Source organism: Haliaeetus albicilla, chromosome 1, assembly GCF_947461875.1.
Source record: "Haliaeetus albicilla chromosome 1, bHalAlb1.1, whole genome shotgun sequence".
Classification (NCBI taxonomy): domain Eukaryota; kingdom Metazoa; phylum Chordata; class Aves; order Accipitriformes; family Accipitridae; genus Haliaeetus; species Haliaeetus albicilla.
The window spans coordinates 80,772,198-80,799,380 of record NC_091483.1 but is presented as its reverse complement, the minus strand read 5'-3'; the positions used below and the strand labels follow the sequence as shown (position 1 = coordinate 80,799,380).

Sequence of the window (27,183 nt, the reverse complement as noted above, 5' to 3'; positions counted from 1 at the left end):
AAAGCCTCTGTTAAGCTTCTTTTTCCAGGGATTTCATACTGTTATATGAGTACTGGGCTTGATCCACAGTGTAGAAATATGGATACACTGTTTTGGAAAGAGAAACACCTTGCTAATGGGTTGTTTGGCAGGGGGAGAAAATTAATCTTTAATGAAAATGATATTGGTAGGTTCTGAGAAATTGAAACTGTGCAAACCTTACTTTAATAACTGGTTTCACCTTAAAGTTTTATTTGTTTGTTGTTTTAATTTACAGCCTTTGGAATATGGGGGGGGGGGGTAGTGTTTTAGTGCTTTCTTGCCTGCGCTTGAGTACCCCACTGCCTTTATAGCCAAGTACTTGGTAGAGGCTAGATTCTTATCTCTGACAGCAGTATTAGGGAGTGACGTATTGGTTAATGTCTTTTTAAAATTGGGTACTTTTATTTTCCTTTAAAACCAAAATAAAAACTTGACTCTCACTTGCAGACTTTCTTATAAATCCAAGATGAAAACTATAAACCCACAGAGTCTACGGGGCTCGCCTGGACCAAACAGAAAACTCATAGATTTTAGTGGATGTTAATTGTGTGCAGGAGTAAACCAGAGCTTCAGGATTTAATTTTTTTGTTTGCTTGTTGGGGCACTGTGAAGTTTTACTGCTATCTTTAGCTTGGAGTCCTAAAGAGCTAAAGGGCAGCCCCAGCCCTGGGCATCGGGGACCTCCGTGGGGACGGGGATGGTGGGAGCCCAGGCTGGGATGTCAGCCCACAGGTGGGGGTCAGGATCAGGCCCAGGGAGGGGAACCAGGGTCAGACACAGCCTGGGGTTTGGGAGTTAGGGCTGTGCTGATGGCTCTGGTTAAATGTTATATTCAGTATTTGTGGAGAGAGAACTGTGAAATTATCCTGCTACAGATGGTCCGTGGAAAAAAAAAAGGAAGGAGAGAAGGGTGGAAAGGAAAAGAGAGGAGAAAGAAAAGGTTAAAAGCAAGGGAAGGGAGTAAGAGAAAACAGAAAGCACAATTTCTGTTTGAATACTGAGATCTCATACTCTTCAGTACCCCATCCTAGCAGTGACCGAGGCCGGCTGAGAGTGTCCCATTGCCTTTAATAAGGAGGAGATAGAAGGTTCCTTATCAATTGCTTGAGAAGCTCTAACAACTGAAGGATAGAAGGATGAGTTTCTAAATGAGTAAAAAGAACTGTCCGTAGAAAGAGACCAAGTAGCAGGCAACGAGCTTTAATATTATTTCTCAAGATTTCTGAGATGCAGGGAGGAGAAAAAGCTGTGACATTCTTTAAAGGTCAGAGGGTTGAATTTAAATTGGGAAAGCTACAGTAGACTTTGCAGGGTTGTAATGAAAGGGAGTGAATGGGAAATGAAGGAGGAAAAGCAGAACAAATGGGACCAGAACTGCGTGGGAAGGGCTGTGAAAACTTTCCGATATTTTTTTTTTTTTTTCCCCTTCAGTGTGCATGGGAATATCTGGAAACCATTCTGGAAGAGCAAGTACTGTAGTACTTGGGTTACTCACTCCTGTGAAGGACATTGGAAATATTAAATCATCTGATTCAGACCAGAAATCTGAGCTTCAGCTTTTAGCATGTTTTAAAAATATCCTAGTATATTTGTAACTAGCTGTTTTTAAGTAGGTCACTCTGACTTCTGTTTTGACTCAAATTTTTTTATTTTGTCTTTATCAGAATGGAATAAAGTTGAAAATCAACACTACTGGCAATTCAGCAATAAGCCTGTGAGAGTTTTATCAGTGTGAGTAGGACAAACTTTAAAGATATTTATCACTAGGAAAAGGCAGCTCAATGATATTATCAAAGCTAATACTAAAATGTGGTAAAGATGGATTTTTCAGCAGTGATATGAAGGGAAACAAAATGTAGAAGCAAGAAGATGAATTTAAGCATGGCTGTAATCAAAAAAACCTCCATATTGAATCTGAGGCAGAGCTAAAAAATGCAAAATGGAGCCTATTTAAAAAAATAAATGATATTAAATTCCCGTTTTATGGGAGTTTCAGGTAGTTGTAGTACAACTTATGGGTACCATCATTCTGAGAACATGAGATCGTTTATCCAGGGGTTTTGATGAAATTATGGCTTTTATTCTGCAAAGCACTGTAGCATTTTCTTTAAAGTTTTGCTAAACTGAAATCCAAAGGTCAAGGTATCACCAACAAAAACATTTAATGCATTATTTAAAAAAAAAGTATTTTACAAAAGGACCGGAGAATACCCAACATGATGTTCCACTAGTGCTTGGTTTGATCCAAAGAATTTTTAACCAGAGAGACTTTGTTCAATATGCAGAGGAATATGTAACGTAATAGATTTAGATTTTCAAAGGCTTTTCATGAAGTCCTGCACACACAGCTGTTTGGAAAATGGGTAACTGTGGAGTGAATGTTAAGGCCTTTGGTGGATTAAGAGCTGGTTACAAGGCACAAGCAAAGCATAAATGACCATTTCTCAGCAGGCAGAAAGATAAATCCTGTGATGCTTCAGGGGACAGCGCTGTGGTTGGTGTATAATGTATTAATTAACAGGTGAATAGCAGAAGGAAAATTTGCCAGAAGGAAAATGCTGGTTTGGCTGGTGGGAGTAGAGGAGTTTCCTTATCAGAAAGACAACACTAAAAGATAATGTTATTTAATTTCTCTAGGTAAATGGAACAATTTAAGCTATATTATCTAGACTGACAGGAAGGCTCTGAGCTAATTCATCTTCTCAGAAGAAGTATGGCAACATTATGGGCAGCTGGGCAAAGATACCTTTTCCATGTGCAACAGCCCTCACATCCGTGTTTAAGATGTTAGCCTGTACTTTAAGGAGGATATTCACTGAATGTCCCAAATAGTTGCTTCTGCTTTGATCTCCACAACCTAAAAATCTTCCAGAAATGGAAGATGGTCAAGATAAGGATGGCAAAATTAAAGAAATGTGGGGATTTGGAGGCAAATTAACTCCAGGAGAGTTTAAAAAGACTAGGATTATCTATTTCGGACGTGCCAGACATCTTAGATAATGAATAGTAGGTTAGTATAATAAAAGTGCCCATTTTAATAAACCATTATTACTTAGTCGATGTTCAAATCTGTTCTCAAAAACATCTTCTGAAGAGGCATTTTTTAAAGAAAGGAGGATGGTTGTGGAGGTAGAAAAAAATTTATACCAAGTCTAGAAAATATGGGCAGAAAAATGCACTGAATATTGACTAGCTCCAACAGAATGTTTTGTGAATATAAGTGTGAATTGTACAATAATCTTTTCAAATAAAAACACTGGCATTCCTTGCATCCCCTTGCCTACACACACCTACGTACAGATATACACAAACTTATAACTAAAGCCATAACTAAAGCCAGAAAGGGTGTTTTGCTTATGTTATATAAGCCATTTTGTGTCCAACAGCATGCAACTGTTTTCTTGAGGGGATTTTTTGAAGAGCTGCAGCCAGCTTGTATTTGAAATATTAACCTGAAGGGCATTCCATTTAGTGGTAATATTTTGGGGGTACTCACTGTATGTAGTCTTTATTTGCACAAGTAGGCGGGACAATGAGTGAGACGTCTGAAATTGGTGAGACATGTATGTCCCTGCAGCCGTCATTTGTTATCCTTCTTTCTACGCTTTGTGATGGACCCTTCCATTACTTGATTGCCTACTATGCTGGCCACAAGGCATCTCCCCGCAGACACCGCTTTCCTTGGTTCTCCCCTGACATTTTATCTTTCTGCGAATGAGTTCAGTCAGGACAAACTTTGAAGGTTTGTTTTATTTTCTTTCATGTCTGTCCATATCTCACAATACTTGGTAATGTACCTCCAGACATCCCATTAATTTCTATAATGTACAGCTCCCCTGTACTGCACATGAACAAATCCAACATTTCCTGAAAGTGTTGCATTACCACGTCTATACTACATAGTTGCATATACCCACAGGTAAAGTAGGAGCCTTCTGTGAAGTGCCAGAAGACATACTTAACACATATGGGCCAAAGGGTCAGGACTTGGCCATAAATCCAAAGCACCCTGAGAACATTGAGTTTATGGTCCATGGCTAAATCAGCGATGCAGTGTATTGGCAGTGAAGGCTGATTCTTCCTGAAAGTCTTGTGTTTACTGCGAAATGCTATAGGGTATGCGTATTCATTATTTTACATCTATCCTTTAACCATTTCATTGGGGGAAAAGGTGAATCAGTAAATAGCAAGGAGAGAAAAGATGGTCTTGTGCTTTGGAGAGTGATGTTTCATCCTTTTCTATGCCATAGCACTTAAACCAGCATTTTGCAAATTTTGCCCTAATTTTGCTTTTCCTCTTTCCTGAGTGACCAGTGTGAGACTCATAGGGTTTAATATCCAGAACTGATGAGTATTCACATTTTTACTGATGAGTATTTAGCTGTAACAGAAATCAGTGACTGCTGCTCTGAGCCCAGAACAGTAAACACTCTGAAAACCCAATCCAGTGACGTAAAACACATACCTGATTATTTATGGGCATTTCTTCATTCTGTGACAACAAAAATATTATTAATATATGTATGTATGTGCATGATATGTCTATGCACAATGTGTGCTACAAAGATACATACATAGGAGCGTACGTCAGCCCAAGCAACGAAATATTTAAATCAAATCTGCTTCTCAAAAAAACAGTTGGTCTAATACTGTCATATTAGGCAATGAAGGCCAACAAAGCTGGTGAAGGGTCTGGAGCACAAGTCCTATGGGGAACGGCTGAGGGAACTGGGGTTGTTCAGCCTGGAGAAAAGGAGGCTGAGGGGAGACCTGATCGCTCTCTACAACTGCCTGAAAGGGGGTTGTAGTGAGGTGGGTGCTGGTCTCTTCTCCCAACTAACAAGCCATAGGATGAGAAGTTGCAGCAGGGGAGGTTTAGATTGGATATTAGGAAAAATATCTTCACCGAAAGGGTTGTCAAGCATTGGAACAGGCTGCCCAGGGAAGTGGTGGAGTCCCCATCCCTGAAGGTATCTAGAAGATGTGTAGATGTGGTGCTTAGGGACATGGTTTAGTGGTGGACTTGGCAGTGCTAGGTTTACGGTTGGACTCGATGATCTTGAAGGTGTTTTCCAACCTAAACGATTCTATGATTCTATGATATATTGTATAGTATTTCAGTAGAGCTTTATAAAGCTTTTTCTTTTTAATTAGCAATATAATAGTCATGACTGAAATATTATAAATTATGATACAATATGAGACTAGGGCTTAAAAACATTTTATGAAATATTTAGAATCTTCTGATAAGGAATTTACAGTTCTTCTAGAAACAGACTTTGACAAACACTTCAAGCTAAATGAGGTGTCATGTGTGATTCCTTATTCATCCTTCAAACTAAGTTGAGAAATTGTGCCGCCTTTGACAGGGTATGTCAGATATCCCATAGGATTATTTTTTAAATACCTGTTTAAAATACTTAAACTTCCCAGTAGACTGCTTTCTTTCCTCAGTTAAGTAAATTAATGGATTAATAAAAAAATTGATTAAAAAAGGAAGACATTTCATCCAGAACTCTGAAATTTTTAAGCTATAGCTTTGTGAATTTCCTGTACAAAACTCTCTTAAATCTGGATAATGGCTGAGCTTTTTTCCTAACAGTGTAATTTTTTTTAATGTAGTGAGTCATTCATGGATTTTCTCTTTATTAGTGTCCCCTGATAACTCTTAGCTTGCAAAACCGCCAATCATTCTGGATAATTTTGTTGATTTATGTGACATACACAACTGTGATGTTTAGGAGAAGCACAGATTCTCTGTGTGAGATTTTCAGGGATCCCTCCTTCAACTTTTAGCAGCGTAGCTGTCCAAACCTTTAGACTGCCACGTCATCCTTGAATAATCTTACCCAAATCAGACCAGATTTTTACAGCCACTTAAGGGCTATTTTGACCAGGTGATTGGCACCTAAAATTACATGTCTAGTCTCTATGAAGATGGCATAGGGAAAACCAAATTTCCGAAGGACAACTACAAATGCTTAAATGAATATAGAGCTACCAAGAGCTAGCCAGAGGGCAAAGCTGAACAGACGTGGGTACGTGAGATCAGTCACTTCTCTGGAGCTCAAGCATCTGGTTTGTCTGAGGACAGTGTGGCTCCAGAGAACAACCTCTGCCCTTTGAGAAGGGTGATTCCCTTGGATCCAAACCCCTGGATACTAGAAAGAGTCGAGTAGGTGCTCGTCACTTTAAAAGGAAGCTCTAAAAAGTAGCTCTGCTGATGCCGTTCAAAAATAGTCTTCTGGCTAGAATAATGCCTCAAAGATGAGACCTTTGGGAACCCTTCGGTTCTGGTGAGATTTGGATGGAAAGTAGCCACTTGTGCTCAGGCAGTGCCCTCCTGGGCACCCTTCTGATTTAGAGCCAAAAGTGTTCTAGGATTTGGTGCAAGAATGGGATTGATTTATGCTTAAACTTGGTTGTCCAAAGCAGAAAACTGGTCTAAGCAAGTCATCTGTCCTCCCTCTCTATTCAGTGGACAGAGGAATATCAGAATTTGATTCAGCTGAACTTGACCTCCTTTCTTAAAGTAGGTGTGATTAATTGTCTAATGGAAACATCTGTTGCTCTCCATTTAGTATAGGGAAACACAGATTTCTATCTTTCGGATATACAAAGCAGGATGAAACCAAGCCAAGTTTCCTAACTACCATTGATACCGCTAAGAATTAGAAGCCCGTGCACTTGGAGGGACCGTGACCTTTATTGGGTTTTTGTGTCTTAATTATCCCTTTCTAGATTTCTGAACATTTACATCTACTTAAGATGCTGAGGAATTCAAGTTCATAAATAATAAGGCCATAAAAGTGGATTAAATTAGCTAGGCATTAATTTAATCTTGCATATTAATGAAACTTAAGATTCTAATGCTATGAGCAATAACACCCAAACATTTTTAATTGCTGTATCTCAATAATTTTATTATGTAACCTAACTTTTCCATGTCTATCAGTAATCTTATTGTTCCCATGTCACTAAACAAAATTTACAGCTATGTTTTTCAGTACAAACAAGACAGTACAAACTGAGTGCCATAAGAGAAAAAGTCAATAGAGAATATATTTTTAGAAAATAGATAATTACTTGATAATTTTAATATGTAGGAGATATGGGTGGGATGGGAGAAAAACAAGAAAAGCTATAGATAAAGTATTTTCTGTGTGGAGCAAGGTGGTTCACAAGAAAATACAGGTTGTATCAATGCATGAATTCACCCATGGTGATATGCTAGTTTTCTATCATGCTGATCGTAAAAAAAAAAAAAGAATCAATAGATGAAATGGAAGTAATTTTAACTTTGTTGTTTCCCAATTTTTCTCCAGCAGCCATTCAACCTAGATTTTGTTGGCAGTGATCTTGCCTTCAATGCCATTGAAAACTCATCTATAGAAAGGCTTTAAAATCTTTATTTGTTAGAATGACAAAGTCAGTAAATTAGAAATGTTGCTATTAACTTGGGACCTGATTCTGTCAACATTTATGCAGGCGCCTAATTAATTCATGTAGATAGACTGAGAGATGTTAAGGGATCACATTTGTCAGTCCAAGTGTATGCGTAACTGTTTTCAAGACCACAGCTCAAACTAAGAAACCAATATTTATTTTTTACCCCAATTATTGATTTTGCTTCTGAATGTGAAATTCATAGCCAATCTCTCTGTACATAATAAATGAATCACTCACCATCTGATGCATTTACAAGTCCCAACTCCAAATACAGATTTTATGCCTTTCCCTGAATTTTGCTTGTAGCTCTTTCACTGTCGGCATAAATATATCCTTTGTACAGTAAAAGACAGATAAGAAAGACTGGAGGTTTTGTAGGTGGGTGCAACTGAGTTAGGTATTTCCCCATACATCACTGCCATGGAGCTCCTCAAGTGTGGCCCAATAACCTTAAATGGAGAATATTACAGTTCTTCACTCAATTTCCAAAAACTTTACTGCATTAAATGACAATGTATGTTTATAGAAGTTATAAGTAATAGCATCTTATTAGTTTAAGATATTTTCTCTTGCTTGTCTAATGAAAAATGATGTAAAAATGCAATTGGCAAGCAAACAATTCATTACATAGTTTAATAGCTATTTCCATTTTGAAACAGCAGATAATATCCACGTGTAATAATGTAAATTAAGGACTAAATTATAGCCAGGTCTGCAAGGTCAAAATTGTTGAAAGAACCTTTCGCACACAGTGGGCAGTCACTGTGGTAATACATGTGGTCAAGAATGAGTACCTCATGTTCACCAAAATGAATAAAACGTAACTTTCCATCTCCTCCGCATGGCCTGATGCTTATGAATCTACTGCTGCAGCTTCTTGAATGAACGAATGAAGTCATGACTGTTGGCATCTTTCCAATGGCATTGTGAGAAAAATGACCTGTGGGGCTTCAATCCAGAACATTATTAGTGTAATACTTCATTGGCTGAGCTGAAGGACATAAAAATTTAGGTAGAAAGGGAAAAAATCCCATACAGAGAGAATATGGAAAAATATGGAAGATCCTGTCATCCTTTGACAATTGAGCTCTGCTTTGACCTCTACCTATTTATTCATCCTGTACATCCATTTCAAGTAAAGTGGGATCATAAGTCCAATAGCATTGTATTAGTGAAGTAATATATGAGTTTAAAACATCTCTCAGAAATTAAATGTTTGTTTCTGGTGAGGAGCGTTTCTCATTGTAGCACATTTTGCAGGATCTGGTGCTGAACAAAGACCCTATAGCTGCCTATTAAACACTTTAACAACAATTTCATAGAATCATAGAATCATTTAGGTTGGAAAAGACCTTTAAGATCATTAAGTCCAACCATTAACCTAACTCCGCCAAGTCCACCGCTAAACCATGTCCTTAAGTACCACATCTACACGTCTTCTAGATACCTCCAGGGATGGTGACTCACCACTTCCCTGTGCAGCCTGTTCCAATGCTTGGTAACCATTTCAGTGAAGAATTTCTTCCTAATATCCAATCTAAACCTCCCTTGGCACAACTTGAGGCCACTTCCTCTCATCCCATCACTTGTTACTTGGGAGAAGAGACCGACACCAACCTCGCTAAACCTCCGTTCAGGTAGTTGTAGAGGCTAAACAACCTCCAGTTCTCTCAGCTGCTCCTCATAAGACTTGTGCTCTAGATCCTTCACCAGCTTCGTTGCCCTTCTCTGGACACGCTCCAGCACCTCCATGTCTTTCCCGTTGTGAGGGGCCCAAAACTGAACACAGTACTCGAGGTGCGGCCTCACCAGTGCCCAGTACAGGGGGACGATCACCTCCCTGCTCCTGCTGGCCACACTAGTTCTGATACAGGCCAGGATGCCGTTGGCCTTCTGGGCCACCTGGGCACACTGCTGGCTCATATTCAGCCGGCTGTGGACCAGCACCCCCAGGTCCTTTTCCACCGGGCAGCTTTCCAGCCACTCTTCCCCAAGCCTGTAGCGTTGCGTGGGGTTGTTGTGACCCAAGTGCAGGACCCGGCACTTGACTTTGTTGAATCCCATACGATTGGCCTTGGCCCATCGATCCAGCCTGTCCAGATCCCTCTGTAGAGCCTTCCGACCCTCAAGCAGATCAACACTGCTGCCCAACTTGGTGTTGTCTGCAAACTTACTGAGGGTGCACTCGATCCCTTGTCCAGATCATTGATAAAGATATTAAACAGAACTGGGCCCAATACTGAGCCCTGGGGAACGCCGCTTGTGACCGGCCACCAGCTGGATTTAACTCCACTCACCACCACTCTTTGGGCCTGGCCATCCAGCCAGTTTTTCACCCAGCAGAGTACACCCATCCAAGCCATGAGCAGCCAGTTTCTTTCTTTTTTGTCTGCCTCTTCATCCTGGTTGGGTGGTCTATAACAGACTCCCACCATGATCTCTGCCTCGTTGGCCTTCCCCTTGAGTCTTACGTGTAAACACTCAACCCTACCGTCACCATCATCAAGCTCTAGACAGTCAAAACACTCCCTGACATACAGGGCTACCCCACCACCTCTCCTTCCTCGCCTGTCCCTTCTGAGGAGTTTGTAGCCATCCGTTGCAGCATTCCGGTTGTGCAAGTCATCCCACCATGTTTCCACAATGGCAACTATATCATAGTTTTCCTGCTGCATTTTCTGATTTAGCAAGTAAATAATCTCTTAATATATTTCACTTCTATATCTCCCTTGTAGATCTCTGGGCCTAAGACTTACAACTTCAGAGGGTGAGCTTGTGACCAGACTTAGCATAACAAAGACAGCATGTATGCCTGCCTGCTTTTTCTGTGTGTTTTCATATTCATAGGTCAGATAAAAAAAAAAAATTTGGAAAACAATAATTGTAGCCCAAATTAAATTTTTAGATGTTAAATGTAAATTTATTCATATATTTTTATATATTTATTATTTATATATTTTTAAATATATATTGCAACAAGAGAAATTAATATCACTGGTCAACTAAAATAAGCATCTTTATCTTTTTGGGGGTGGGGAAAAATCTGAGCCATGAACTCTATCAGGTTATGAATAATTTCCTTGAGGAGTTGATAGAAGTTGTTTCATTTGAGTATTCTAAACATGATTCAAGAATAGCTTCTAGATAAAGAGTAAAGAAGCATTTATGTTATTTGGACTAAATTATGTTATTGAAACATAGAAATGTATTCTGGATACAACCACAAAATATGGGGTTTTTAACAAAACATTTTCACATCTTGTACACATGCTGGAAAAATCTCGGTTGGGTACTTAAGTGGGCATAGTGCTCCAACTAGGGCCTCACTGTGCAACTTCACAGTATCTTCTCTCAAGTCGTTGTTTTATATATTGTAATAATTTTAGATTGACCTTTGCCAGTTTTTACAATAGCATCACGTTGTTAGATGCATTGCAAGAATCCACTTGAAATAATAGGCAATTATTCCTTGAGATGCTTTTTCTCATGAGTTCCATGTTGCCTTATAGTATTTTAATTTACATTTCCCTTGTTTTTCTTTTAAGAATGTTATGTGTGGCCATGTCAAAAATCTCACCAAAGTCAAGCTGTATCATATCTACTGCTTCCCCCAACCCACTAGTTAGCTGCCCTGTCAAAGAAAATATTGTAATATCTTGATGCAACCTATTTTGCCAAATCTGTTGCCTGTCCAAAATCTGCTCATTAATGACAAGATAATTAAACATTAAATGCTTTACATCATGTTTCATTTTCTTTCTGGGTACTGAAATTAGGCTGAGTATCCTATATTTCTTCCTTCTTTTCTTCTCTACCTTTATATAAAAGAGAGATGTGCTTTTTCTTCTTTTTCTAAGTCCCTGGAAATGTCACTGTTACTGTTTTTCTTGAGTTCTCAAAGTTGGTTCAGAAATTGCTTTTATTATTTTCTCAAGAACTGTGGGGTAAATTTTACTATGCTCTGTTAACTTGAAGACATATTTAATAGATACATTTCCTTATGTTTATGTAGATGTTCTCCAAACTGCCCTTTCCTAATTCAGGTCTGTTGCACTTACTATTAATTATATTAAATACCTGACCACCACTGCTATTTAGGAAAGTCTAGACAGAAATTCAAGGACCCTAAATATTAGGGTCCTTTGCCTCCTTTTTTGTTGTCATTTTTGCACTGCTATCTTTACTTGTTTTATCCCTACGTCTCTAAATAGTTTTTCTTTTATTCTTTATGTTTACTTGTTTTCATTGTATTTTTAATGACTGCTTTTTGATTTTCAGGCTAAAGACTTCCTTATGCAATCATATTAGTCTTCTACTGCACTTTCAAGTGTTCCATTAATTAAGATAATTTGATATATGAATTTATTAATACTCTTTCCAAAACTTCTAGCTCTCTCAAACTCCTTTTCTAATTAAAATGTTTCCCCTCTGCCTAGCAATGTTTTGTTAATGTTTACTTTTTGTAAGTCTATTGTTGCTGTCACTTTTTCCTGTTTTCTCCAATATACCCAAAGCACTTATTGCACTTATTAAGCATTATCTGCATGAAAGATACAATTCTGTTCTTTCATCTGTGTACATGAACAAACATATATATGTGTGTGTGTATATACATAGGCAGAATGAACAAGTTTTTAATAGATATATCCCTTTAAAGGGTTCCCCTTTAACATCCAGTGAGTAATACTTAAATACCAGAAACAAAAAGGTTGAGCTCATAGTTGCTGCCAGTTGTTTGTCAAAATGTAGTCTTGAATCATGGGGTTTTAGTGGTTTTACTTTAAATCAGATAGTAAGATGCATAAAACATAGTTTTCATTAGAAGTAAAATATATTTAAGGACATTCAGTCAAGAAGAAAATGTGGTTTCCTGCCACAGTGAAAGTTTACTTCCTAGGAAAGATTGTCACTGCTCTTGATGAAAATGACACTGGAATTTCCCCTTTGTATTCATCAGTCGGGATAAGGCTACCAGAAAGTATTAAAAATAGAGTCTAGGGAAAAGATGATAAAGAAAGACAATATTATAACAAAAAAGGCAACTGTCTGAGTTAGGAATCATCTTTTCCTGTTCTTACAATTATAGTGCCAAAATAATAAAGCCAGAGGTACATGATTTGGATACCTAGGTGCTAGAAGAAGGCAAGTAATAAAAATGATGGGAATATAATGAAAAGATGTCTATCTGTAAATCTCAAGCTTGACCAAAGTTCCTTAAATTTGTAATAATTAATCCCAGTGGATTTTGTATCCAGATTTCTAATGAAGCATTGATTCTATTTGTCCTGTAGTATACGAGAGCCCAGTCCTCCAATATTAATGTTAAAATATTGAAGGAGTAACAAAGTACAGGAGTATAGGTTCATTGTAATTAGTGGGACCTAATGTTTATGTTCTTGTTTGTAGGATTTCGGTTTAAGTTGCTAGGGGACTGATTTGGGGAACATTTATCTTTCTGCATACGTGATATGCAGAAAGTGATTATACCTTCAAAGGAATCGTGTATAAAATTTGATTAAAGTCTCTTGTTACTTCAAGGAATGCCTTTAAACTATTTACATAAGTAAATAATTGCTTTAAGATATGTATTTAAAAAGCTCATACCACAGCTCATAATACTGTTAGCTAATATCTATGGCTATTTTTTGTGTTACATACATGACGATAGTGAAGAAACAGAAAGTTCCTTTACGTACCTTCACAAAAATAATTTGCTAGATTTTGCATTTTGTCCCTTATACAATTATTGTTGTTCAATATGAGCTAGACTGCAGTTAGTTGTCTAAATTAGTACACATAATGGCTACATTTTGCTTTGATCATTTGGTATAAATATGTACTGTGTTCATTTGAAGTTGTAAATGTTTTAAATGTACTTTACTGATAGCTCAGATATCCTGCAGTCTTTTAGAAGTTAGTAAATCACACCTTTTAAAGGAAGTTTTGCATTCTTTGTTGTGCAATTGGAGGAGAGAATGTGAAGATTGCTATTTTCATGCTGTCAGAAAATGTGCCAGAGCTCTGCATGTGTAGAGTCGGTAGAAACCCACGCCATGAGCCTTCCTGGGTCTTGAAATTGTAACGACAGTATGTACCATGTCTACTGGAAAGTATTTATGCCCAAGGGCAAGGGGAAAATGTTCACGAAAAGAGGTGTCTAATCTTACTGCCTTTCATTTTGTTTAATCTAGTTATGCCACGTTTTGCTGAACAAGTTGAGGTTGCCATTGAAGCTTTGAGTGCGAATGTCCCACAGCCATTTGAAGAGAATGAATTCATAGATGCCTCCCGCTTGGTTTATGATGGAGTTCGTGACATCAGGAAAGCTGTTCTGATGATAAGGGTATGTAAGGCACCTGAGAAATAAAAGTTGGGACTTACAGGGAAGTATCACATTGGATGAGAGGAATATGAAAGCTTCTTGGAATCAACTTTGTTTCATAATAAGCCAGAAAAGTTTGACATTGAAACAAGCACGAAACAAAAATATGTGCAGCAAAAAAGAATTAGTAAGTAAAGAGATGAGGGGATTTTAGGAGATGAACCACAATTATTTTGTTAATTACCTAGGGGAAGATTTGATCACAACTGCCAATAGACGCAAACTTCATTACTGTTTCCGTGGTAATAGCATTAATTTGCTAAGATTTTCAAAGTTTGTGTAGATTTTTGTTGTTTGTTTTTTTGTTTGGGGTTTTTTGTTTTTCTTTTTTTTTTGATGTATGTGTGCTGCCTAGGATTTGAGGTAAGTCTGGTTAAAATCTAAATGAATAAATAAATTATCTTGCTGCTCCAGTGAGCCTCTGCAGGGATGGTTTTGAATGTTTACTGAGGTAAAGAATGTGTCATTTCAGCATTGACTAACCAGTTGATTCAATTTGCTTAGGCATCTTTTAAAAAAACAAACAAATAAAAAACCCCCCACAGAACAACATAATTATTGTGAGAGTAGATGTGTGTCTTGCTTTCCAGTGTAGTCTACAGTCAAACACCTAGAAAAAAAAACCAACCAAACAACAAACCAAACCTTGTTTGGATATGTCTTCAGCAATTGAAACTCTTATTTGAAACCCAATTTACCTTGTATCTGCCCCAGTGAAAGCCACGTACAAATAAAGCTACGGAGAAAATCACAGAGAAAACTTACAAAGCAAATAACGGTGCTAAAACAACAGCTCATCCCTTTGAGCAAACAGGTAACATACACTTGTGGTTGTGAGTATATTATGGCACTGATGTAAGACTTCAGGCAGTTGGAGCACTCCAAAATAGCTCCATTTTAGTCATCTGTCACTATGTATTAACATTTACAGAAAAAGCTTTTGACAGGCTTAATTTTATAACTGCGAAGCATAAATTCCATTCCGTACCCAGTGCTAATCTCAGGTAGCCTGAATTACAGTCATGAGTGATGATGGGGGCAAACCCATCCTGTCTCCTGGGTGTGCAACGTGGGGGTATTTGTGACTCTTCTGGACTGGGATGGAAACGAAAGATCTGCAGAGTAAAGGATCTGATTATCCAGTGCCTTAGTCTGCAAGAGCAGTTTCCAAACTTCTCTTAGGGCAAGAACCACTTCTAAGCACATTTTAATCTTTTATAGTCTCTCATGAGTTATTTAAATTCCTTCATGAGACACAATCGTCAGGTGGGATCTCCTATAGACCCACGCTTTCCCATCCCCTACGCAGAGTTCTGGCTTCCAGCACCTCCCTGTACAGCAGAGTTGTCCCAGCGAGGTTGCCATGAGACTGTCCATACTGGGTGAGATGTTTCGGCCAAGCACAAAGCACCATTTTAAATTCTGGAGGCACATTCACTTATTTCGTTGCTGTCTTACTGTTATGTTAACTACTAGCTCGGGAAGCTGATCAGCATGCAGGCTTCGCAGTCGCCTTAGAAACATCCCAGGTTACTTTTGCAATTGTATCGCTACTACTTTCTGCTCCTGGTATGATATCAGTTAATGAATTCTGCTTACCCAGATTAGGAAGATGTATTTTTGCATTCAGACAATTAACTTATTTATGGAGCTAAATGTAGTACTCCTTATCCAGGCAGAGAACTAAAGCACATAAATGGACTCATTATCCTTGTGAGTTAACTGGGAAAATCCACATATATGAATTTACATAGACCAGAGTTTGCTGAATCAGAATGTTATTTTCTGTCGAAAACAAAATTAGTTTCAGTTTGAGACACTCTAGCATTCCCAACCAAGCATCTCACATTGAAATGGAATGTATAATTAAAGGGTGAGGTATTAAGCTATAAAATACAGTCTTTAGAATATTTTTATCTAAGAATCTATCAAATCTCATGCACGCCTTTAATTCAGGCTGTAAAACTTCTTGCAGAACTGTTAAAAAAAAAAATAGCCACAACAAACTTGCAAACTTTTTAGAGCATCTGACACAAACAATTATTTTCAGGCAGTAATTGTTCATGTACATGCCATAAAAGATTGAATTTATCTGAGATGATTCCCTCATTCCATAGAGGAAATAAAGCCACTTTTTATATTAATTTTTGTTGGTATTATTACTTCTAGTAAGCTGAAGGAAAGGGGGATAATCTCTGTTCTTCTCTTTTCCCTTGAAAAGGGGAGATTTTATTGTCCCTTTGGAGGAGAAAGAAGACTCATTTTTGCATTGGAGACTATTATTATGATCTATACAGAAGAAAAAAACTCTTTCACAACTTAAGAAGTAGTATAAATAAATTTAGGAATATAATTATAGAGCCTAAAAATAAGATAGAAAATAATAACTTAGTTCCAACATCTTTTCTATTACAGCATGGGGATCAAATTACACTTTGGTTTTTTTCATAGCTATTCATGAAATTCCCTCAGTTATTAGACAGAAACCCTCTCTACAGTTTGGAATAATCACAATGGCACCTTTTCTAATTCTTATGTATCTCCGAGGCCGGTCTTCTCTTTTCACGCGTGGCCTTTGCTATTGGCAACCTTGTCATTAGTTGCATCTACGTTAGCCTTAGTGTAACATCTGTTTGGATCAGGAGTGCACTTTTGGAGCCAATCTCCAGTTGTTTCCTCTTGCCGTGTTTTAGTTCATGTTGCGGAATAGTCTTAGAGCATGTTGCGGAATAGTCTTAGAGCATATAAACCTGATTCTTCGGGGTGATCCTGGAAGATGCGCTCTAGGAACATCTTAAATGCGCTTCTATTCTATTCTATCATTAAAAGACTTTCAGTCCATGGGAGAAGACTACAGCGAGTCTCAATAAAAATGAAATGAGGGCAGTGCAAATGTGGGGTCCTTAGCCCCAACTGTTTGGATGTATGAATGTTCTTCTACTCTTCCACACTGGTCAATGTAGGTTTAACCGTGATCACCTGTGGGGTGGCCACTGTGGTGAAATCCAAAGTGCTGCTACATCTCAGATGCTCTGGAAAACTCGACTTCATGCAGAATCCCATCATCTTTTTAAATAGCCTATCTCCAAACGGTGTTATGGGGTCCATAGTCTACATTGACTGCCTGTTGCTTCTCAGGTTCAATTTAAAGCGTTAGATTTTACTGGAAATCATTAAACAGCTGAAGACCTGCTGTGAGAGATGTTCTCTTGACATTGCCACTCAGATGCTGCTTGCAGCACCTGAGTCCCTCAGGCTGCAACTGCCTTTGTACAAAAAACAAATGTACAGAGTAGCATGGAGTTGGATAGAAAAGCATATTATAAAGGCTTTTTTTTTTCTCCTTAGCTTTTAGAATTAGAAGGTATTTTCATGGTAAAAAAAATGGGGGAATATCTTTTCAGTCTTTCTTTCCTCTCATTACAAAGTTAGCTTGACTTGGTGTTTACAGTGCTGCAATTCCTATAATTGCATCTTACAGTTTTTAAGTGCATACAGCACTATAGCATAGTGGGGTTTCCATCTTCATCAAGTATATTTGAACTGGTGAAATATTAAACAAATAGCATTTATAAATCTGCGTATATATGCCATTTTACGACTTATACATGCATAATTCACATTTTTATACTGCAGTTACAAAACATGAAACAAAATTATATTGATGGAAGATATTTTGTTTACAGCAAGATCTTCAGTCTAGCAGAAAGAGAGAGATTTAAAAAAGAAAAAATTCCAATGACTGGAAGCTGAAAGTCACCAAATTCATATTAGAAATAGAGCAAGCATATTAAAAGAGAAAGTATATATTTACTGGGTGTTTTATCTGGGATTGTGAAAGATTTTTCTTCACTGGGAGAATTCATCAGAATTAGATGAATGATTTGAAGAATATGCTCTATGTTTAGTAGAGATACCGTATTTGAAAAAAATTAGTTCTGGGGAGTCTTATGGCCTGTGCTATGGAACAGATAGACTAAAAATTATAAAAACAGTCCATTTTGCTGCTCAAATCAATGAATTCATAAAATCTATTAGTTTTGAAAATAAGTCTCGCTCCTCCTGCCACTGGTGGTTGCCAGAGTTTTGTTTGGAAGCTGTCTCCAGTCTCAAATCCATGTTTCCTACATCTGTGTGACCATAGGTTCAGGTGTCTGCAAGACTGATTCAGTCCTTCTGTCCTCCAATTCAGATAAATTAAGTTCCAGACTTTGTTGTCTTGGAAACTAGGTTTTAAATACCAAGGTCCTGTTAGTTGTGCACAAAAATCAAGAGTTCTTATGGCATGTTTAGAAGGCCCTGCTAAGAATAAAAATCTTTAAGTCAAGGTGCTTCAATATAATATTTCTTTTTTTATACCTTTGTGTCTAAACAAATAAAAGCCTCTATTATATATGGGCTGCATCTCCAAGAGATCAGATAAAACAAAGCAACGGTGCAAGAGTGAGAAGCATGCAACATGTTTCAAATGGCAACATAGAGATCACAGTTAACCACTGTTCTTCACCTTAACGAAAAATGTAGCTATTTTTTGAAGAAAATGAGGGTGTTAAATTCACCACACTTGAAAACCTTAAGAGAGTGAATCTGAAAGGTAGTTTTGAGTTAGATCTCACTTGTACAGAGGGGAAATACTGAGATTTCTTGTGCTTGTAGTATATTATTAACAGTTGCATTAACTTGTCCTTTTGGTTTGCACTACATTTTCTCCAAGTTCAACATCTATACCCGTTAAGTTCCAATCTTTTAAAGACCACAAATTTTAAGATTGCTAATGTCAGGCGGTAGCAGCAATATGTTTTTTCTAAATTTTTCTTTAAGAATAAATCCCTGAAACATAGAATTTTCAGAATATTTTATCTTTTTAAGTGGCATCCTCTTGTCCTTACTGGTTGCAGTGTTGAGATGTAGTATTTTGAATATTCCACCCTTACTTTACTGCAACTCTGACTATGAAAGCCTGGGAAAGGGCTGCACATTGTCTTTTATGGTTTTATTTATAAAAGTGGAGACAGAACCTAAGAAGAGTATACTTGGCGGAGGGGAAGGGTACTGGTTTTACAATGACCAGTGCAACTGGCTAATTGAATAAACTTGAAGGATGGGAAAGAGCCAGCTGGTTTATGAAGAAGGGGTTGAAACTCTCCATGCTGTTCCTGTTCTTCACAGTAGAGCCTAGGCAGCTGAAAAGCTGAGCCCTATGATCAGAAATGCTTTCTTTTGCTCAGGGACTTGTAGCTGGTTTGCTTATGGCAGATTTTAATGTCACATCCTGCCCTCAGGCAGCAGAGAGAATAAAGTGATTAAAGGAGATTGGAAAGCACAGCCATTGGACATTATAATGATGGGTACCAATCTTTTTTTTTTTTCCTGTGGCAGTAGAGAAAAGATAAATTCATTCTTTTCACCTAAACTTCATCTCCTGTCTGTTCTGTTATAGATACTATCTGTACACGCATCTCTTCAGAGATGCAGCCTGAGTTTCATCACCATACTGTCATACTTGGTTATTTCTTCATCCAGCGCTCAGCATCAAAACACGTCTTTAATTCATACTCTTTAAGCCAAATGACGATGGCTGTGTTTTACTCACCCCATCATGTGCACTTCACCATGTAGCTAGCAAAGCAGCCGATTTTCCATTACAAACGGTGATGTGCATTTCATGTTGGAAACCAGGCTGTAATATAAATATCGCCAAAAGACTTCTCTACATTATGTTAGAGGGTTTGGACCAGTTCCTAGTGACTGAGCATCTTCAAGACAGAGCTGTAATGACAACTGGCAATGATTAGCACCTCTGCTAGCAAACTTGACGTTGCCTCCAAGCATGAAATGCCAGCATGGATGATTTCTTCTGTAATGGTTGGCCCTCTGGGTTAACATGGAGGCATATGTGTATCCAGTACGGTGAGGATTTCTCTGCACAGTTACTGTGATCTTTTTCTATTACTGCTATCGTGTATTGTACCTACAGAAGTTACCCATGGCCAGATTGTTGTACTAGATGCTATTCAAGCACAAAATGGAATATAATCTTCCTTCTAAAGACTATTTCTGGTTTTGCACCCTCTATGTTAAATATAGTACTCAATAGTGATCTAAAGTAGGCCGTCTCTCTGTATATACATAAGCAAATTTTTTTTGCTCCTAATTTTTTGCTAGAACTTGAAAAAAACCCAAATAAACAGATCCATCCATTATCTTTTTTCTCCCTCCCTCCAACATTTTAAACAACCTGAAGCCAGCAGATACGTAACTAGGTTTAATCAGTCTGCCCAGAGACCCTCACACCATTCATAGCACCAGCAATGGAGATAACATGGTTTCAGTTTATGGGATGAGGCAAATTCCAAAGCCCTGTATCTGAAAAGAACCACGTGAACCAACAAGATAAAGCAGATTATAAACTTTACATTTGTTTCAAAAACAGTTGACATAATTTACATTTTCTTTCAAGGGGAAATCTGTTATTTGCTTTGATAACTTTTCCTTCAGGATGTTAGTTACTTTTTCCCAGGTATTTACTTTCTCTGTTGAAGATTACATGGAGATTCCAGTAATAGAATAGTATTAGTGTCCATTTATATATGAAATTACATTATTTTGAAATACTGCATTCCGGTTGTTAGTGTTTCCAAAGGATATTTGTTCCTGGAACTGCACTCATCATGTTAACAGAGCTAAGAAAAGTTGCAGCAAGGTAATGATAAATGACATTTGTAAAGAAAGCTAGAGTTGAAACAACTTAATTTTTAAGACAATTCAATTTCAGTTCTTGACTGCTTGGGCAGACAAGTTAATTTAAAAGGAAAGAGAAACAGCATTTCCTGGGCAGGTAGTCGATGAAATAAGATCTTACTGTACATAGGACTTTGTCTGTACCCTTTATAAGCTTGTCATCTCCTCTCTTTTGCTTTCTCTCCCTGTCTCTCTCTCTCTAGACCCCCGAAGAGCTAGAGGATGATTCAGACTTCGAGCAGGAAGATTATGACGTTCGCAGCCGAACAAGCGTTCAGACTGAAGATGACCAGCTTATTGCTGGCCAGAGTGCAAGGGTGAGTATAAAACCCACGTACTACATTAAGTGTCTGTATAGCTACAAATAAAAAGCTGTGCCTCAGAAAGAAAATGCAGTGATTTCAAATCTTCAGGGTCACTTAAGAAAGGACAGGAGTAAGTAAGTTGACCTCAGTGTTTAAAGGGTTTTTTTTTTATGTCTCACCTATTTTAAAAGCACTGGCTTTATTCAGTGATCTTCCTTAGGCTTATGCGATGCCTTGTATCAGCTGTTTGCTCCAGCTAGTGCTGTAGGAGAAGGTCTTGCAGGTTTGGAATGTGCTGAAACCGTGGGAGTAGTCAGCAAATTAAAAAAGAAAAAAAAAAAAAATCCCATCAGGGCACCATGTGCTCTATCCAGAGAAATCTTACATTAGTCATGTTTCCCAGTGTGCAAACCTGTCATGAAGATCTGTTTAAGCTACCGAGTAGTCCCTGTAATTTAATTGTAATTGAAGGCATTTGTTACTGAGTCAATGTAATTTTACCAGGGTAATTACATCATGATAAACTCGAGTCATTGTGATTTGTGACCTCAGCTTGTGCATGGGGATTGCAAATTAAGCTGATGAGTGCTTCAGGGGTCACAGGTGCTGGAGAAGTGAAGTTTGTTAACACTCAGGACTATGCCACCCTCTGATGAATGTTTACCTTTTACTAAATAGGCTGCTCAGCTCAGATTATAAAGAACCCCCAACCATCAGAATATAATTTTGGGGGCAAATGATATAATGAAAATACGTTTGACTGGAAAGAGAGTTTAAAAAAAAGCCTAAACTTTTCCAGCAGAGAACCAGTGGGGAACTGGGAATTACCTGAATGATTTTTATGGCTGTTTTGCACAGGTCTGTGGTTTCTTCTGATAAATGCTAAAAGTGAAGTAATGGCCTAAATGAGAAGCATTCTCCACACACCCACTCAAACACTGTAGCAAAAGCTGGTAACTGGAACAGTGACTTCTTACCTTGAATTCTGGAAGAGGATTTGTAGGGCTGAGAACCTGAAGACCAAAAGGCAACGGCGCTTTGAAAGTCACTTCAAGGACCAGGAAAGAGTTTTCAGCTGCTGTAGGAAGCCCCAGAGTATGTTAGGGCTTGACACAAATATTTCACACCCTGAAAAGAAACAGTACAGTAATGAAAACCTAAATGAAGCTAACTTAGAGGTATGGGAGGAACATGAGACATAGATACAATGGAATGGGCAGAGGTTTCTTTTTGTCTTAAATTAATTTCCCTGAATATTGAATACAGATGGTAAATAAACCATACCATGTATCAGAAAAGCTGGGTTTCTATCACTACATCCCAAGGACAAAAAGTTTTGTCCTTGCATATCAAGGACATATCATATATATCATTAAGACCTGGATGAAGAGCAGATGGTTTGTAGGTCCCATCCCAGAGAGCTGGATGACCAGGAACTGGCGCTGAAAATCATGCAGTCAGGAGAACTGCAGAATGATACCTGGATACCTTACCCTAAGAACGATGACAGAACTATGTTCTGGATGCAGTTGGCTATCTTTGAGAGATTTTTATATTTTAAGGAGCATAGAGTCCTGTTTGATATATTCAAAGAATTTACTACTAAATTAAGTCTCAGGTACAAAACTATTGAGATACAATACAGTTATTTCACAGTCTTTCTTTTTTTTTTTTTTTTAGGATTAGGTAGCACATCATCCTTTCTTGATCTGAAAACCAAGTAAAGACTGCAGTAATATTTTTACTTAGAATCTAGTTCACCTAGGGACTTAGGAGTCTTAAAATCTATTACACTTATTGCAGTTATTATCACTGCCGCACTTAAAACCTTCTGCTTTGATCAGCTACACACTGTATAAACATAATATATTATAAAGACAGTCCCATTCCTGCATATTGTAGAATGCAGTATGTCACAAGAAGCAGCAAACAACGAAAACCTAAAATGAAAACACGCTAAACAGAAGCCGCTCAGTCCACAGTCTTAAGTAACTCATTGAAATGAGTCTGCTAAGCAGAATAGTATCTTATTTGAACCTTTTCTGTAGAAAAACTGGATTTTTATTTGTGGAATATAATGGATTTCTTTAATATGCTTACTCCATAAAGCTATTAGTGTATCAGTAGAAAGACATGCATTGGTCTTCAGTAGACATAAAACTTGAATATATGAGCTGCATTTGCTATAGGATATAGCTTCTTCGAAAACACATCAGCAGCTGGAATAGAAATGTTAAAACCCTGTATACCAGTTTAAAGGGTGTGCAGGTGAAGCTGCCCACAGAAAGAAGCCACATGCGAGACATACAGATGGGCTTTCTGAATTTTACTACTCCTATCACATTCTCTTAATTTCAGTTAATTCATATGTTCTAGTGGGTTTTGTGTATTTTATATATTTATTTATTAGCTTGACTTACACTGTGTTTTTCTGTGGAAAGACTAATATGCTAACATTTGAAACTGCTGAGGTACATTGATAAGGCCTAATTAAAACTCATGTGTTGAATTTTAATTTGATTAACTTGCAAATTTCTCATTTTCTGATCTACTGTTTATAACCTTTTTTAATTTCAGTTTTGGAAAAGGTCAGTTATGAATTTTTAAAAGCCAAGAGCATTTTAAGAATATGTAGAGAAAGACTTCAGCTGATTGAAAATGACATAAACAAGAAAAAATGTAATGATACCTAAATATGTGTCACACCCCATTAAATGCATAATGTGGTCTTCAGAACCCCTAAAGCCAAATAGTAGCTCAACTTGGAAATCATTATTGGAAGTGTCCATTTGATCTTAAAAAGAAATTATTATCATTTTGTAGGGTTTTCTTTTTTTGGGGGGGGGCGCGGGGAACTTTCTGCTTTGTTGATAATGTCGAGGCAGATTAGTATCAACATGTGTAACGCCTTTTTGCATATCTTCCAAGAGGCAATTAGACCACTAAACATTATTGAAAGGTACATTCATTACAATTCACTTCAAATGTATTTTCTTGCATGTCATAGCTTATTTCAGTGTTGGGTTAAGCAGAAAACCTCTATTTCTGACAAAGAATGAGACTGGAGGAGATACTGGCAATTCAGTCTGCTTTTTCCCATAGATTTCATTCATTCTGTTCTTCATAAATGTTAAGATTTAACAGGAATTTTCTTTAATCTTCCTGTATCGACTGGTGAATGATCTGTATATCGTGGCATCACATATACAATTTCTAAATTCTTGAAGGTATAAGAGGAGCTATAAACATCCTGTGAATTTGGTTTTGGCTGTCCTAACAGAAATCAAATGTGTACTGGATTTTGCTTCGCATCTTCAACTCCCATAAAAAGAAACTAGAATTTGGGCATGCCGTTTGGACTGTATAGTCCATTTGAAATGTATAGTTTCTAGCTTCCTTTTTTCATGCCTAACTTCTCCCATTTTTCCTCCAGGCTATCATGGCTCAGCTTCCCCAGGAGGAGAAGGCTAAGATTGCCGAGCAGGTAGAGATATTCCACCAAGAAAAGAGCAAACTGGATGCGGAGGTGGCCAAGTGGGATGACAGTGGTAATGACATCATTGTGTTGGCAAAGCAGATGTGCATGATTATGATGGAAATGACAGACTTTACTAGGTAAGGATAAAATAACCTGTGCTGAGGACTTCTTCAGACATCCCACATCTTTCCTTTTTCTTGCAATTTGTAGCCTATTGAGATGATGTGCTGTGTTTTGGGGAATGCAAAGCCAGGTAACACACATCATACCTAACGGGATGGGTTGTACAGTTCTTTACATATGACTCCTCTGGTTATTTCGCCAAATGGGATTAATCACATGAAGTTTCTGTCCTATTTGCAAATCTGTTTCACTTGCATGTCTTCTTGAATTTCAGCAGCAAAGGTAGTCTGTGACCTTACAGACACTCAACTGACATTTCATTTAGTACCCATCTAAATGCATGTGCCTCTCTGAACTCTCAACATTTCAACACAATTTGTGTCAATCAAAAATAATGGCAAAACTATTTATATCATTTTGAACGCTGAACTTCTTTCCAAAAAAATCTTAAATGAAATGCAACTGGTTTGATCTAATACTTTATTGGAGCCTGTCAGTAATGTTTTTGGGTTTTTTTGCTTTCATTTCTTTTTTTCTAATGATATTTTGTTCTTTTCTAATTGCAAAGCATCAAAAGGCCATTCATTAATGATATCATATAAACAGAATTATTTTGTTTAAATATATTTGTATTGTTAATCACACTGGGGAAAACATTTTACAAGATTCTTTGAATCTTTTTCAGTGTTTATTTTTAATGGGAGTTCAAAACTTTAAATGGTATTTATCAAAATATGATTAGACAAAACTGGGCAAAAATCTCCAGTTTTTTTCTTCAGAATTAAAATAAGAGATCCATCTATTCATCTCAGTGAGATGCTCAAATAGATTTCTTAATCTCCAGCTGATCACATGCCTTGTCTCTGGAGCCTTCAACCCATTTCAGAGGAGACAGTCTCTGCGTTGACAATACAGGGTTCCCACATACCTGATTGATGGATTGACTGATAGATGGATAGATAGGGAGATAAATAGATGGGAGGCGTAAAAATACCATTAATTTGCAAATAACTTGACTGTTTGCGCTTGCATAGTTAGTTAATTGGTAATAGGCAACAGCAAACATTTTTATCCATGTTAAATTTAATTATGCATATAGAAAGTTTGCTTACTTTAATAGATTACTACTATACTTCTTTCCAATTAATTACTCTCTCAGCTTATTTTTCTCTCAGTTTGTGCTTTTACAACTATTCTTTTTGCAGTAGACTCACCACTCCTGTATACCAAATGACAGTATAGAACCTCCTGTGAAGGGTGATATTTTAGAAGAATCTTTATTACTTTTGTATTTGTATTGTCTTTGGCGCTCTGATCCTTCAGCCCAAAAACAGAGTGAGAAACTGCCAAACAGTGCCATCATCCCATGGAAGGAAGAAATAATGTTCTAAAGCAACAGCCCAGAATATGAATGCTTTCTGCAACCTGCTGGACAACCTTTGATACATTGAATATCAAATTGAAAGTTTTGTAATTACATTTCCTACCATCAAAAGAACAGAACTAATATGAGATAGGAGAAAACTACTGTCATACTTGAAGTAAATTAAAAAAAAAAAAATCAAAGTGCACCTCTGTCTACATCAGATTCAATAAAAACTTGTTTAATATATTCCATTAAAACAGAACAAAGCGTTTCACACCTTTTTGGTTGACTGTAACCTCAGCAGTGTTAAAATAGAATAATTCTTCAAATGCATGGAGTTTGTGACAGTCAGATCTGCTGATGTAAGTAATGCAAAAGAAGCATACGAGGTCACTAAGAAGGATTTTTCTACAGTTTAAGTTCAACTAAAGTAGGATACTTGTTGTATTTCAATATCTGTTTAAGGTGGAAATGAAAGTATGGAAAAAAGATAAGAATGGAAGTATGTTTCAGTATGTTATTCTTGGCATTATAGATGAAAAAAGTGCAAAAGTAATACTACGTTGTGCTTAGAAAAAAATGCCTTCAGTCTTAGTTTAGAAAAAACTAAGTTTGATCATATTATAATTTTCCATCAGTCTTGTCTGAAGCTAAATTTCTCCACGTAGAATAAAGAAAGAAGAAGAAAGGAATATCAGCTCGCTTCCAATTGAGCCATTTGTAGGAGCAGTAGCAAATTTATTATTACAAACAAGATTAAAGTTTTGAGTCTGAAACAAACTCAGAAAAGTCTGCAGTGGCTTTTAACTTTTTGTCTATATACATTTTGGCATCTTCAATGACTAAAATCGGAGTTTTATGCATAATCTTAAAAGTATAGTGAAAGATCAGTCTGAAAGCTAATTATACATGGTTTAGGGGTAACATTTAAGTGTAGCATAAGAATTATGCTTCATGTATCTTTGTTTTCTGACAAAAATCTACTAATAAAGGTTTTCCTAATATGTGACATTCTTTCTCTAGACATGACAGGCTTAACTTCTAGCACTGGCTTGGGAATAACAGAATTTTGAAATAGTTGTGTATTCCAGAAAGAGCGTTGGCTTAATGAGCACTTAAAAATGCATATACTATTAAGTACAGCTCATGTGCTTGAAGGCGCCATCAGGCTAAATTACTAGTGAGGCATTTTATAAGAGAGAGGAAATATAGCAGACCGATTTCTTAATCAAGCTGTACTATAAAGTAGTTAAAAGGTGAAATTGTAATAAATTAAGAAGTCATTCGTGTTACTATTTTAAAATCAAACACCAAACAG

The 27,183-nt window shown here is 37.3% G+C and overlaps 1 protein-coding gene across 4 annotated transcripts in view; it reads left to right on the top strand.

The window, feature by feature from the left end:
* The window catches only part of CTNNA2 (catenin alpha 2), a 514,224-nt gene that overhangs the window by 451,274 nt on the left and 35,767 nt on the right, over positions 1–27,183 (top strand). For all 4 annotated transcript variants that reach the window (XM_069796531.1, XM_069796522.1, XM_069796547.1 and 1 more), the window contains 3 exons: positions 13,662–13,813; positions 20,797–20,910; positions 24,332–24,513. In XM_069796531.1, coding sequence (XP_069652632.1) covers positions 13,662–13,813; positions 20,797–20,910; positions 24,332–24,513 — 448 coding nt within the window. The remainder of the gene's footprint in view (positions 1–13,661; positions 13,814–20,796; positions 20,911–24,331; positions 24,514–27,183) is intronic.